Source organism: Oryctolagus cuniculus, chromosome 17 (genome assembly GCF_051225735.1).
Source record: "Oryctolagus cuniculus isolate XC-2025 breed Fujian yellow rabbit chromosome 17, ASM5122573v1, whole genome shotgun sequence".
NCBI lineage: Eukaryota > Metazoa > Chordata > Mammalia > Lagomorpha > Leporidae > Oryctolagus > Oryctolagus cuniculus.
In genome coordinates this window covers 10202744-10217544 of record NC_142883.1, presented here as the reverse complement: position 1 = coordinate 10217544, position 14801 = coordinate 10202744, and the positions used below count along the sequence as shown (strand labels likewise).

Here is a 14801-nt window from a genome sequence, read left to right as displayed (position 1 = left end):
CCTCATTCCCCTCTCTGTCTTCAGTGCTTTACGTCTCTGTCACTCTCAGATCCATGTTCCCCAGGCGCCCCCAAAGCTACATTTACTTGCTTGAACCCCACCACTGGTTCCTCCTGCATCTGATGCTCAATACACCTGAATTAGAACTCATTGCCGGCTCTCTCCACATCTCCCATTCCAATTGGCCTGGCTTTCTTATTTCACTCAATTTCAGCTAGACATGCAAAGCCAGGTGATGATGATGATGATGATGGAGGCAGTGACTGCTACTACTGTTGCTCCTCCTCCTACTACTTAGCTTCTTTTCCTTTGTCCTTCTTATCTAATAAGTAACCAGAGCCTATAGATTTTGGTTATGAAATGCTTAAGTGGCTGATTTATTAACCAGATAGCTGCGGTCTTTTCTTCATGTTTCTTGGGTCTATTGCTTACTCTGTTTGTAGGTTAAGACACAGGCTCTGGCTTTGAAGAGCCATGTGTAGTGGAAGAGGTGGATGAACAATTGGGCCCAGTTAACCTGTAGGAAGGCTGTCATTAAAGATAGGCCTGGGGTGCTGTCACAGCACAGTCAGGTGTTCATTGTGTTCCCAGCTTCCTGGAGAAGAAGGTGCTGGATCTTAATGTTGAAATTGACCAAGAGAACCAGGTAATAAGAACTTCTTAGGGAAAACATGAACAAAGACCTGTATGGACGCTGAAAACATCAAAGCCTGTTTATCTCTCTCTCCCTCTCTCTCTCTCTCTTTGTGTGTGTGCGTGTGTGTGTGTGTACCATAGTTTCAGAACATCCTGCAAATATTAGCTTAATTAATCCTGTTGCAGGATTTTTTTTTTCTGAAACATAGTCACGGCACATCTCTACTGAAACACATGGCCGACTTCTCTTTTTAATCTGAAATACTTCATTTTTCAGTTAGTTTTCCATTCTCTGATTCCAGCCTTCCATCCAGGCTTCTCTCTACCACCACCTGTCACTTGTCCAAAGTAGATGACTTAGATCTTTGAGGACACCACAGTGCTTCCCACCACCATTGTAGCCCAACCTCATTGTACTTGGAATCCCTCTGTTGCCTTCTCTGGTCCTGTCAAAACCTTACCTGTGGCGGTCGGCGCCGTGGCTCACTGGGTTAATCCTCCGCCTACGGCTCCAGCATCCCATATGGGTGCCGGTTCTAGTCCCAGATGCTCCTCTTCCAGTCCAGCTCTCTGCTGTGGCCCGGGAGGGCAGTGGAGGATGGCCCTAGCGCTTGGGTGCCTGCACCTGCATGGGAGACCAGGAGGAGGCACCTGGCTCCTGACTTCGGATGGGCATAGCTCCGGCCATAGCAGCCATTCGGTGGGGTGAACCAACGGAAGGAAGACATTTCTCTCTGTCTCTCTTTCTCACTGTCTAACTCTATCTCTATCTGCCAATTAAATAAAAAAACGTTTATAAAAAACCCCAAACCTTACCTGTTACTTTTTTTTTTCCATTTGGGAAACATTTAAATCTATACAAAGAAAATATTTAGTATAGTGAACGCTGATGTGCCCTCAAATGCTACCGATTACCAAAGGACCATCCAAAATGCTATTTTTTCCATTCAAGCAATTTCTAGTTTCCTCATTTCCTCTGTCTGGCTTTCAATTTGTATATTGTCCACCATGCCTACTCATTGTTATAGGAATTAGATTTTCATACCTTCTACTTCGTTTTTTTTTTTTTTTTTAAAGATTGTTTATTTGAGGGGTAGAGTTACAGATAGTGAGAGGAAGAGACAGAGAAAGGTCTTCCATCTGCTGGTTCATTCCCCAAATGGCCTCAATGGCCAGAGCTGAGCTATCTGAAGCCGGGAGCTAGGAGTTTCTTCTGGGTCTCCCACATGGGGTGCAGGGGCTCAAGGACTTGGGCCATCTTCTGCTGCTTTCCCAGGCCAGAGCAGAGCTGGATCAGAAGTGGAGCAGTCGAGACACAAACCAGTTCCCATATGGGATGCTGGCACCACAGGTGGAGGCTTAGCCTGTTACGCCACAGCTCCGACCCTCACCTCCTACCCCTTTAAAAGCAGAATGTTCATCCCCCACTCCTACCTCTTTCAAAGCAGAATTTTCATCTTACTGAATTTTGTGTCTTGCAGTGTCTGTGTTGGTGAATTATTGACAGGGCCAGCTCAAAGCTAGAGAGGAGTTTCACTTGGAATTTAATTCCTACCAGCCAAAATTTACTGGTTGGTTGTTGGGGAAGTGAACTTCTCATTGTAAAGTGACAAAATGATGAAAGAAGGGGAAACTTTTACATAGACATATTAGACAAGGGGTTCTTGATATTGGCTGGCATCTCAGTCATTTGTAAGAAATGTGACTGCTGAGATTTCATTCTCAGGGATCGTGAATCTGTAGAGCTAAAGTAACTCCCAAGGCAGAGGGGACAAGGAGAGAATGGTTCAAGGTTGCTGAGATGTTGGGAACATGTAATTTTAGCATAAGTCACATAAGAGTGGAAAAACAGAGAAGAGAATTTGAAGAAATTAGTTGCCCATATTGGGGACACTCTATTTAGCTCAAATTTTAAAAACAAAAGCACAAGCAGGAGAGAGTATTAATTGAGTATCTATTACATGCTGGACAGCGTTAGACTTGGTCACATACAGTGTGCCATCGAGTTTCTTGGTGACCTGGTGAGATGGTCCATCATCTCCAGTTTGCATGAAACTGAGTTTGCAATAAGAAGTGTTCTCAAGATCACCTTGTTAGTAAGTGGTACAGCCAGTATTTGAATAATATCTTATTAGCATTTAAGTCTGTGTTCTTTCTACTCCATTCTGGGTTTCTCTTTTTTTTTTTTTTTTTCTCTGTTTCTTGAAGGGCTCAATGTGAGTGCTCAAAACAGTTGAAAACAAACAACAAATATTCAGTAACCAGCTATTTTGTGTAGGTGCTGGCAAACTCACTGTTCTTGGGGTCATTGTTAATTAACCAATAAGTAATAAGCAAATGCCAAAATTAATAAGGTTGTTATAGATTGTGAGAAAAGTAAGTAGGAAAATAGATGGAAAGTGGCCATGAGATCTATGTTAGAGAGATGTTTTAAACGAAAATACCAAAGTTTGAATAAAGTTGTCTTGGACTCTCGCTACGTTCCAGGCCCTGTGTGGGATATTGGAATGTGAAAGCAGGGCTGTGTGGACAGGGATCCTCAGGGAGTTCTCAGTAAGGTCTGCGAAGGTTCTGTGGCGCACGTGACAAGGCAGTGGAACTCGGAAGCTTAGTACTCTTCTTCAGGAAGGCTGGAGCTCTCCACAAGATGAGGGGACCATCCGGGGACTGGTAAGCTCCCAGAAGCTTCATTCTGCCTCCGTGATATCCAAGTGGCTGCATGTTTTCACATGAGTTTTTCAACTTCGCTTCTCTAAACTTTACATAATTCCAAAAATATGCCCTATTGGCAGGAGTCTCCGTGGTGTACAAGATGTAGTGGTTTGGAAGGATGGAAGGGTCTCTGTCTACTTTGAATGTTATTTATTATTTTGCTAATTTGAAAGGCAGAGGGAGAGAGAGAGAGAGAGAGAGAGAGAGAGAGATTATCTGCTGGCTCACACCCCGAATACAACAGCTGAGTCTGGGCCAGGTCCACGCCAGAACCTGGGACTCCCATATGGGTGTTAGGATCCCAGCTACTTGAGCCGTCACCTGCTGCCTTCCAAGGTGCATGTCGGCAGGAAGCTGAAACAAGGAGTGTAGCCAGGGCTACAGGCAGGCATTACAATATGAGGTGTTCCCAGCACTTCCCTGTCTGCTTTAAGAGGCTGTTGTAAAGCCAGCTTTGTCCCTGCACTCCCCCTTTTCTGCCCTCTCCTGTTAGTTGCTTTACATACGAGCATTGCAATTTAATAACATCTAATGACACTTCTCTGCCAATTTTATTGCCAACTACCCTTGGAACTTAAGCCTAGCTGCAAGTAGTAAGCAGAGGGCAGCCAAGGCCTCCAGGTTGCCAGTTACTTGGCTACAAACCCCATTCATCTTGGGAAACGAATTTTTAAAATAAATTTGGCACTGGAAGCACTGCCATCCTTTTGTGAAGCTATGTCAATAATCGTAAACCCTCCTAATCATGCTCTTCAACTCTCGGCCAAGCTGACAAATATTTAGGCATCCGAATATTCTCAGGATGCCACCTTCTGTTGACTGTGTGGGATTCTTGTGCTGTTTTGCTTGGCACTGGAACACAATCTTCTGTTTTATGTAATAAGGCACATCAGAGAAGCCCTTTATGCGCACCCTCTCCGAGTGGGTGCTGAGCAAGATCTCTGGTGCACCCCATCATTTTCGGTACGGTCATAGCTTAGTGAACATTTCTGTGGCCTGGTAAATATTTTCTAGCTGTTGGCAAGGGTTGTTTTGCTTTTTTTTTTTTTTTTTTTTTTTTTTTTTTTTTTTTGCAGTGCCATTTGCTCCAGGCTAGGATTATAATGACCCAGCTTTGGTTTAAGATGAATTTTGAAAATATATGTTTGTGCTGGGACTACAATATTTTCAGAGAAAACAGGCGTGGGTGTGACAGGCGCTGATGTAATATATTGGTGCATGCACCCAATCAGACAGATGAGCTTACTCTTTGCAGATTGTAACAAGAGAGAGAGGCTTGCTGAGATCTGCAGATACACACAGAATTCTCTTTCCGAGAAGGCTTGCTGCTAGCATGTGGCGTAATACAAAGCCCATTTTCTGATCTTTTGTCACTTTTGCATTAGAAGATCAAGGGAAAAGACCATTTCGCATAGTTGGCCATTTAGCTTTATTATTCCGATTGCTCCCTCCCGTTAATTTTTTTAACAGAGTGCTCAATGTTAGCATCAGGTGTTGGCAGCCTTCCTTGGGGGACAGATTGCTTTGAAATAAACACAGCTGGAAACGGACCACCTATTGTTTTTTTCTTTCTTCTAAGGACTGGAAGAGGCATTTATAGAAAGGCCAGAGAACCCGGTGATGTCTAGAATCACTTTATAGATTTATTCCTCCAACTCTGGTTAATGATTAACACCATGTCTGGGTGGCCAGAGGAACCCACTCTCCTTCCCCCTTCCCTGCAGCGGCACTTAGCTGGGAACAATGAACTTGCAGAGGTTTACTGCCATCTGAACTTGAGGAGGGGGTGGAGTCTGCTCAGTTCTGTTTCTTCCAGCTGAAGTGTGGTTTTAGGAGCTAAGTAAAGAATGACTTCTGTGGGGTTTCCTGATGCTGGCCCTGCTTGCAAACTTGAAAATCTCATCAGAGCCTCTTCCCCTGGTTTTTTACTGTTCTACTCTTCTACAGGAAAGCAAGTAAGTGAATTATGTAAATGAATTGGTGTGTGTGTGATTTGTGTTTCATTTGATGTACTTGTTAAAGCGAAAGCAGGACATTTTTTAACAGTGTATTTCAACTTGGTTTTGTGTCTCCTTGAACTATTTTTTCTTATTGCTGCAAGAAGTTGATAGGCTTTGAAATATTGGATTTAAAGAAAACTTTGAAAACTATGCAAATCTTCAGCTTATATGTAATCAAGGGTCTAGAATCTAGAGACAAGAGATTGGTAATTTAACCCAGGAGGCAGCGAATTCAGGGTAAGAATGATGTTGATGTGGGATGAGGATTGGGTGGGTATAAAAGTGAAGTGGGGGGAGAATCCAGGGCCGCCTTCTCCATCCTTGGAATACTTCGTCATTGTTCAGATCATTTATTTGGTGTCTGTGCCAGCAGTTTCTGCTGTCTGTCTGTCTCTCTCTTTCTCTCCCTCTCTGCTGTTTCTTCGTATAGATATTTATGGTTTGCTGAGTTATGGTATAGTAATTGCTATTAGTAGTTGCTACTAATTAATTGCTTTGGTAAAAGTTTTTCCAAGAAGATTTCCTCAATAAATAGCCATCTCTCCATCTACCTTTTAAGAACTGAGTTAGAGAAGAAAAGAGAGAGAAAGGAACTTAAAGAGTAACCTCTACTTTCAATTTGCTTCAGTAGCCACCAGGCACCCTTTTTCACAGGCAAAATATATTTTACTTTAGCTTTGTTTTATTCGAGAGAACTAGAGTGTTGTATCTGTTGGGATTACCTGGATTGCCTATTCCCAGGACTGAAATATGTATGTGGTTATCTGAACAAATCCATTCTGACTCTCTCATTTAGTCCTCACTGGACTATCTGCTTCATGTAAAACTGCATCTGCTATCTCTTTGAGGGAAATGGATGGGAATTGTTGGAATTGGGTCATATAGCATTTGTATTCTCACAACTGAATCCAACACCTAGCATGGCTCCTGGAATATAATGGTCCCTATGCATTTTGAATTCATATTGTGTGTTGCTATTCACTCCATGTGTTTTCAGTTCATATTGACTAACTTAATAGCAAGTGCTATATTGTGATCTGGGTTTCAAGAGTAGGGTGAGTTTTGAATCTTATCAAATGCACAGATAAGCCCTAAAGAGGAGAGAATTGAGAAAACCTGTTATAGTGAAGGTGGCCCTAAAAGACGTTCTTTAGGTTCATGTCTGCCAAGCATATTTTTTCTCACTGTATACAAGTTGGCAGAAGTTATCTAAGCTTTTAGGTTTAAAAGCAGGGAAAGAAAGAGCTCAATTATACATTATATTGAGCTCTGATAATATGGGCAATTCTGTTCCTGATTGTCTGGTTGACCTCTTAAAAAATGAGACTGTAACTTCCCTCCCACCTGCAACCCTCATTCCCTCTCCCCCCTCCACTTCCATTCACATCAAGGTTCATTTTCAATTCTCTTTATATACAGAAGATCAGTTTAGCATATATTAAGTAAATATTTCAACAGTTTGCACCCACATAGAAACACAAAGTGAAAAATACTGTTTGAGTACTAGTTATAGCATTAAATCTCAATGTACAGCACATTAAGGACAGAGATCCTACATGAGGAATAAGTGCACAGTGACTCCTGTTGTTGACTTAACAAATTGACACTTTTGTTTATGGCATCATCAAGCCATTGTAATCCATAAGCTGTACTTTGGAAATTTATATTCATTAAATAAAAGTTTAAAAAAATAAAGTTAGAATATTAAATTTAAAAAAATGGGACTGTGTAGATTGCTTCCCTTATGACTATAAGTAAGAACTACCTGTGGTGTCTCAGTGTTCATGTGCATTATCAGAGCTGATTCTCACATTGGTCCAGTGAAGTGCGCATTGATGTTGTGTTGTAACTGAGCAAATTGACAGTCAGATGAAAAGTGACTCTGGAGGTCACTTGATGGGTGGAAGAACCAGATGTGAGCCAGTTATTTTAAGACTTAAAGTTGCAAGCTCTCCTACCGACCAACAAAAGCTCAAAACATGCTTCCCTCGCCCCACCCATTAAAAAATCCAAAATTCCATGCTTTCCCATCCCACCGCCTCTGTTCTCTACACTTCTTCCATTGTGGAAGAGTAGAAGGAGCCCCCACTTTGGGTGTCAGGAGACTCGGACTCTGATTTGACTGGGTCATTGCCTGCCCTGTGGTAGGAGTCACTGAAGTCTTTGGGTGTCATTTCCTTGCAAGGAGGTTTCCCTGTTTGATTTCTTAAGTTTCTTTGCAGCTTCAGGATCTAAAAGGGGCTTACCCGTGGCTTCTGTCGGCCCTGCAGTTCTCCCTTGCAGTGTGGAGAAAGAGGTGAGAAAGAGAGTGGAACCATGGGCGTTCTCGTTCTGTCCAGCTCTGCTTGGTTTCCCCTGCAAGTGGCAAAGAGATGCAGGATCTCCAGATATGAGGAACATCCCAGACTCTTACAAGACTCTGGTCTCTGAACTGCTTCCTAAGCTGGTGTTTCTCAGCCTGGTTCTTTTTGGCTCATCAACTAAAGTACTTGAGCCAAGCTCTCTCGTGGTTTCAGCCCAGGGAAGAACAACATCAGATTCCCTTCCCATCTGGCCCCACAATGAGTGATAACCTCCTTGCATGAGCCCATCTGTTATCTTAATCCTTTTTGGAACAGGGCAAATGTAAATGAATATTGTTCTATCCTGCAGCTCGTGGCAGGTGTTTGATTAATGGGCAGGGCAGGACAGTGGAAAAGTATTTTTTATCCTACTTCCATTGTTAACTCTAGCAGTGGTTTACAGACTGATATGGAACATTGTAGGATACTAAGGTAAAGGAGATGATATTCTAGTGACATTCAAGAGAAAGCAAAAGCCATCGCCATTACTGTGTAAAAGAAAAATAAAACAAGTTGGAATGGCTCTCTCAGCAGGTAGAGAAAGTAGATCTTTGGAGGAAGAGAGAGTTGGCATTCTTATTCTGACATTTCCACCCTGGATTGATGAAGCATCTCATCTACAACCACAGTCAGCCTTGGAGAAGGTTGGTTCTGCCTGGTCCTTTATTTCCATCACTCAGACTCCTTAGGTGGAAGTGCTGATGAGAGCTGAGCACACAGAGCGCTCATTTCCTTCTGTCACAGTCTCTGCCCTTGCTCGCTTTCTGTGATTCAGATCATAAGTTTTTCCTTATGTCTTTTCACACAGGCAAAAAACGAAACCCTGGCCTTAAAATTCCAAAAGAAGCATTTGAACAACCTCAGACCAGTTCCACGTAAGTTGACAAAATCATCTTCTTTCGAACACTTGCACTTTGTCCATTTCCAAGGGGGGTTCCATTTTGCACTATCAAGTGAGGTTTCAGCTTTGGAAATAGTTGTTGTAAGGAAGAGCTCTTCAAGGGAAAAGCCATTTGCTCCTTGTTCTTAGACCTGAAATAATTATGCCCCATCAGTCAGTCTATACTGAATGGCTCTGAACTCAATGTCCCCAGTTATCAATTATGAAAGAATTGAGTGTCAAGTGCATTTGGCAAATGGAGCCCTGTGTCAACTCAGAAGAGGTCCTCAAATGTAGACATTCTTGCCTCCTCCTGTAGATTGGAGCAAACAAGCAAATCTCTGTGAGGGCCACTACTATAAAACTTGAGCTGAAATGGAAATATGGTATTTGGTGAGGACCCACATTTGACACTTAAATGCTTTCCCATATAAACAGGAGGCAAGATGAAGTAAAGGAACACAACTTTATTAGCTGAGGCTTTGGCCCAAATGCCCGAGTTAGCTCAAGTTCTAGTGAGGCAAGACACTGTGTCTATGAGCCTTCTTCTTGCTTCTTTGTCTCTCTGTCCTGTGTAGAGGGTACCTCCTATTTAACTGGAGGCCCAACCACCTACTAAAGCATCCACATGGGAGGGATGGAAATCCCAAGAAAACAGATTACAGTAGAGATTCCAAGGAGACAGAATAAGCAAAGGGAAATCATCCCTAATGGAATTCTAAGTTTTTAAGGTGTTTGCTCATATCTACAAAAGTGCTTCCCCTTTTAGAAGTTTTTCTCCTTAACTTTGATCCATTTTATCAGAAGATCTACCCTTTAGTGTTGGGATGTGCTTGTAAAAATGATCACGTCGGGGCTGGTGCTGTGGCTCGGTGGGTAAAGCTGCCATCTGCATTGCCAGCATCCCATATGAGCACTGGTTTCAGTTCCAGCTGCTCTACTTCTGGTCCAGCTCTCTGTTAATGCTCCTGAGAAAGCAGAGGAAGATGGCCCAAGTCCCTGGACTCCTGCACCTATGTGGGAGACCCAGAAGAAGCGCCTGGCTTCTGGCTTTCATCTGGCCCAGCCCTGGCTATTGTGGTCATTTAGGGAGTGAACCAGAGGATGAAAAACCTGTCTCTGTCTCTGCTTCTCTCTCTCTGTAACTCTACCTTTCCAATAAATAAATAAATCTTTTTAAAAAATGACCATGTCTATTGTTAGGACTTTGGTGATGTTGTTGGTCCTTGGCTGCCATGTAACAAGAAAATTTCCAGTGAGGAACCTTCAGGACAGAATCCAGTATAGGGCTTCTCTTCAGACTTCTGGACTGCAGCTCAAAGGGGCAAAACCTCTAAGGAGGAACTGTAGGGAGAAGTTCTTCCCATACCTATAGTCAAGATTACTTTTTTTTTCTATTTCTTTTATTTGATCCCTCTGGGCAATTGGTGGTTCCCACCAATTTATAGGTTACTTGAGAGCTTGGAGTCACATAGATGGCTTACCCTTACTACCTCTCTACTGTTTTATGGGATATACTTAAAACTGTTTTACTTTGAGATAACTATAGATTCATGGGAAGTTACAGAGGGAAGTAGAAGGAAGCACCCTTGCCCCAGCCTCTGCCAAATTCCTGCTCCCTACATGTTAACCTCTTACATATCTATGTTGCATATCAAAACCAAGAAAGTAGTATTGGTACAAACCATGGAACTTAGCCAATTCCACCATAAATATATGTACTTACGTGTGTGTGTGTTTGTGTGTGTGTGTGTGTGTGTGTAGCTCTGTACAGTTTCTCACATGTGTAACCTTACATTAACACAACTATAATCAAGATACTCAACTCTGAATGTTACAAGACCCTTTCATAGTATCTCCTTATAGTTATACCCACCTCGTCTCCCCATTCCCATTCCTAATTCATGACAACCACTAACCATTTTGTTATTTCATGATTGCTCTATAAAGGATTCATGCATCTCTTGTTAAGAGTTTTTTTAATTCAGCATAATTTCCTTGAGGTTCATTCAAGTTGTTGTGTATATCAAGAGTTCCATTGTGTCACTGAGTCCTGTTCTATGGTATATTTACTTCACACAGAAGGTTTATGAAGAGACATGGGTAGTTTTCAGCGTTTTGGCTATTATAAATAAATATATTTCACATGTAAGTTCCTGCATGAAGATAACTCTTCTTTTCTCTACTTTATGTGGCTGATATTATAATTGCTAAATTATATGGTAAGCCCATTTTTATTTCTGAAAGAACTGCCAAATTGTTTTCCAGAGTGATTGTACCATTTTATATTCTCACCAATAATGTATGAAAGATCCAATTTCTCGTATTACCAGTATTTTTCATTCTGATGTGTAGTAATAATATCACTACAATTTTGATTTTCACTTCTCTGGAAGGTAATGACATAGAATATCATTTAGGTGTTTATTTTCCATCTATATTTTTTTTTTGGTGAAATGTCTGTGCATCTCTTTTGCCCATTGTCTAATTAAAATGTCTGTTCTTGACTTTTGAAAGTTATTTATGTATTCTACACACAAAGACTTTTTGAACTATGGGATTGATATAGATTTATTTTCTTTCAGTTTAAAATTTTCTTTTTATCCTTTTAGCAAGATCTTTCAAAGAGCAAAAGTTTTTAATTTTGATGGAATTCAATTTATCACTTATTCCTCTTACAGATCACGGTTTAGTGACAAGTCCTAGAACTCTTTGCCTTGCCGTTAGATCCTAAAGTTTTCTTCTGTATTATTGTCTAAAAGTTTTATAGTTTTACATTGAGGTCCATGATGCATTTGGAGTTAATTTGGGAACAAAATCTGAAGTTTAGGTTGAGTTTTGCCTACATGTTGGATTTCCCATAGTTCCCACATCATTTGTTGAGAAGGCGATCCCCTGTCTGTTGAAATGCTTCTACACCTTTTTCTAATATCAGTCTTGCTTGTTTGCTGGACCTGTTTCTGGGTTCTCTATTCTGCCCCACTGATTTATGTGCTTGTCCTTCTGCCAGCTTTACACTGTCATGATTACTGGAGATAAATACTAAGGTCATAACATCCGGAAAAGCAACTTCTCCCACTACGTTTTTTAAAGTTATATTGACTATTCAAAGCATTCTTCTCTTCTCATGTAAGTTTTAGAATAAGCTTGATTATGCCCAAAATTTTAGTAGAAATTGTGTCTAACCTATAGATCCACTTAGGGAAAATTGACACATTTCCTATATTGAGTCTTTAAATCCATTCACATGTGTTGAACTTTTATTTTAATTAGATTTTTATTACATTTGTTTAAATATTTAGATTTTATTTTATTTCCTTCTTGCATTTTATAGTGCAGATTTCCTGTATTAGGTGTTGTTAAGCTTTAAACCAGGCAAATGGTGTGGTGCAGAGGATTAAGATGCTACAGGCAGTGCTGGCATCATGCTCTGTGGGCTGCAGTTCAAGTCCCAGCTGCTCTACTTCCTATCCAGCTTCCTACTAATGTGCCTGGGAGAGCAGCAAAAGATGGTCCAAGTGCTTGGACCCCTGCACCCAGGTGGGCAATCTGGAGGAAGCTGCTGCTCCTGCCTTCAGCCTTCCCCAGCCGCCATCGCCATTGAGTCCATTTGGGGAATGAACCAGTGAATAGATCTCTCTCTCTTTCTCTCTCTCTTGACAGGCAGAGTAGACACTGAGAGAGAGAGAGACAGAGAGAAAGGTCTTCCTTTTTGCCGTTGGTTCACCCTCCAATGGCTGCCACGGCCGGCACACTGCGCTGATCCGAAGGCAGGAGCCAGGTGCTTCTCCTGGTCTCCCATGGGGTGCAGGGCCCAAGCACCTGGGCCATCCTCCACTGCACTCCCGGGCCACAGCAGAGAGCTGGCCTGGAAGAGGGGCAACCGGCACAGAATCCGGCGCCCCGATTGGGACTAGAACCCGGTGTGCCGACGCTGCAAGGCGGAGGATTAGCCTAGTGAGCCACAGCGCTGGCAGATCTCTCTCTTCTCTCTGTCTTTCCCTCTTTCTCTCACTCTCTGCAACTCTGACTTTCAAATGGATAAATAAATCTTACAAAAAAAAGTTTTACACCTAAATATTTCATTTTCCTTGACACAAATGTCAGTGGTATTCAAGGTTTGATTTTGGTTTCTACATGCTCATAGACAGCATAAAGGGATGCATTTGAATTTTTTTGTGCTGATTTTGTAACCTTGAGCTTCCTAACCTCACTTACTAGTAGAGGTCTTTTTGTAGATCCCCTAGATATTTAGACCATCATTCCATGTGTAAACAGAGACAGTTTTGTTTCTTTTCCAGTCTGCACTTTTTTCAAACTTTCTTTTTTAGCCTTACTAAAGTGGCAAGAATGCCCACCACTTCTGTCTTCTGCTTCACTTCCCAAATGCCTGCAATAGCTAGGACTGGGCAGGCTGAAGCCAGGTAGCAGGAACACAATCTGGGTCTCCCATGTGGGTGGCAGAGACCCAACTTTTTAGCCATCACTTGCTGCCTTCCTGCATGCACATTAGCAGGAAGCTAGAACCCAAAGTGGAGCCAGAAATCGAACCCAGGCACTCTGATGTAAGATGTGAACAAGTGGTAGCTTAACTGTTGCACCGAACTCCATCCTAAGTTGTTCACTGCTGGGTTAGATCGATAAGAGCAGTCAGCCATGCTTTGTTTTGCGTCTTAGAGGTCTTTTACTATGCTGTATGACATTAACTCCAGGGTTTTTGTGAGTGCTGTTTATGAGATTGAAGTTCTCCTCTAATTGTATGGTACACTGACAGTTTTGAATGGTGTTGAATTTTGTTAAATATTTTCTCTGCATCAATTGATATGGTCAGCAGATTTTTCTTCTTTGTCCTATTAATATGGTAGATGACATAGATTGCCTTTGAAATATTAAACTTGGCTTACATACCCAAAATAAATCCTGGTTGTTTGCTATGCATTTGTTTTACTTTAAGAAATTCTATTTGTTGACGTTTTCTTGAGGATTTCTGCATCAAAGTTCATGGGAGATGGCTTGACTGTGCTGAATTATTAACTTTTTGGTACTATTATTTTTGATATTAGTAATATAGCTGTATTGCCTCATAAACATGAGTTGGTGAATTTTCCTTCGATTTTCTGATAGGTATTTTATAAAATTTGTAGTAAGTCTTCTTTGAATATTTGCTAAAATTTTCTAGTGAAGGATTTGGATTTTTTATGGAATTTTAAATTATAAGTTCAATGTTCAAAACCGTTGTAGGACTATTCAGATTATCTATGTCATCATGGCTAACTTTTGGTAGTATGTGCCTTTAATGGAGATGGTACATTTTTCTAAGTTGTTAAATTTATGAGAGTAAAGCTCTCTGAGTATTTCCTAATTACCCTTTCAGATGCTGCAGGATGTTGTATGATATCCCGTTTTTCTTTCCTTGGTAATTTGTGCCTTCTCTTTGGTTATCTTTGACAGTTTTGTTTGAGGTTTGTCAATTTTATTGTTTTTTTTAAAAAGAACTAGTTTTCTTTTATTGTTTTTCTGTTTCTAATTTCATTGCTCTCCGTTATATATTCTTCTATAGACCACCTAGCTGTTTTATATTCCTTCCCTTTAAAATTTTCATTTTTTGCCTTTGACTAGTTTGTGTTAATTTTCTATCCTTTATGAATTTTTGAAAGCTTCCATAATCCTTCCTTGATATAAGTCAGTGAAGAAACATCTATGTAAGGATAAAAGTAGTTTCTATTTTCTCTTTTCCTCATGTGATATAGTATACTTTGAATACACTTTCCTGTTTCACTGTAAGGTCAACAGCAATGCTTCATTAGACTGCCACTTTAGTTCATGGAGTCTTATTATTACTTTAATACTGAGGCTTCAATTTGTACTCCTAAAGAAGTAACTTCCACATTTTGTGTTTTCCTTGGCAATGTTTTGAGGTTGGTTTGATGATTCTTACTATTCATATGCTGCCTCCTTCTGCAGTGCTACACAAAAATAAATAGCCTGGGACAGAGCTCCATTCTCCCTGGCTCCATGTGTGTGGTCCCTCCGCCTGAGCTCTTCCTTCAAGTTGCCAGTGCCAGTGTGTCTTTGACTCGGGTTTCTGGGCTGTCTCCTCACTTGATTGATAGTCACTAATTCTAAATCAATTCTGTGCTCCTCAATATCATGTCATTTAACCCTCCCAAGGAAATCAGGAGGCATTTTTTATTACTCTCACTTGACTAGTGAAAAAAAGCAGAACTGTGC

General features: G+C 41.1%; 1 protein-coding gene across 5 annotated transcripts in view; it reads left to right on the top strand.

Annotated features, from left to right (window-relative positions):
- The window catches only part of MAP2K6 (mitogen-activated protein kinase kinase 6), a 139392-nt gene that overhangs the window by 80959 nt on the left and 43632 nt on the right, over positions 1-14801 (top strand). For 2 of the 5 annotated variants that reach the window (XM_008271757.5, XM_089316720.1), the window contains exon 2: positions 8499-8565. In XM_008271757.5, coding sequence (XP_008269979.1) covers positions 8499-8565 — 67 coding nt within the window. Of the gene's footprint in view, positions 1-562; positions 647-4388; positions 5304-8498; positions 8566-14801 lie in introns of those variants that run through there. The other 3 variants (XM_089316719.1, XM_008271758.5, XM_089316721.1) reach the window with 3 other exon arrangements.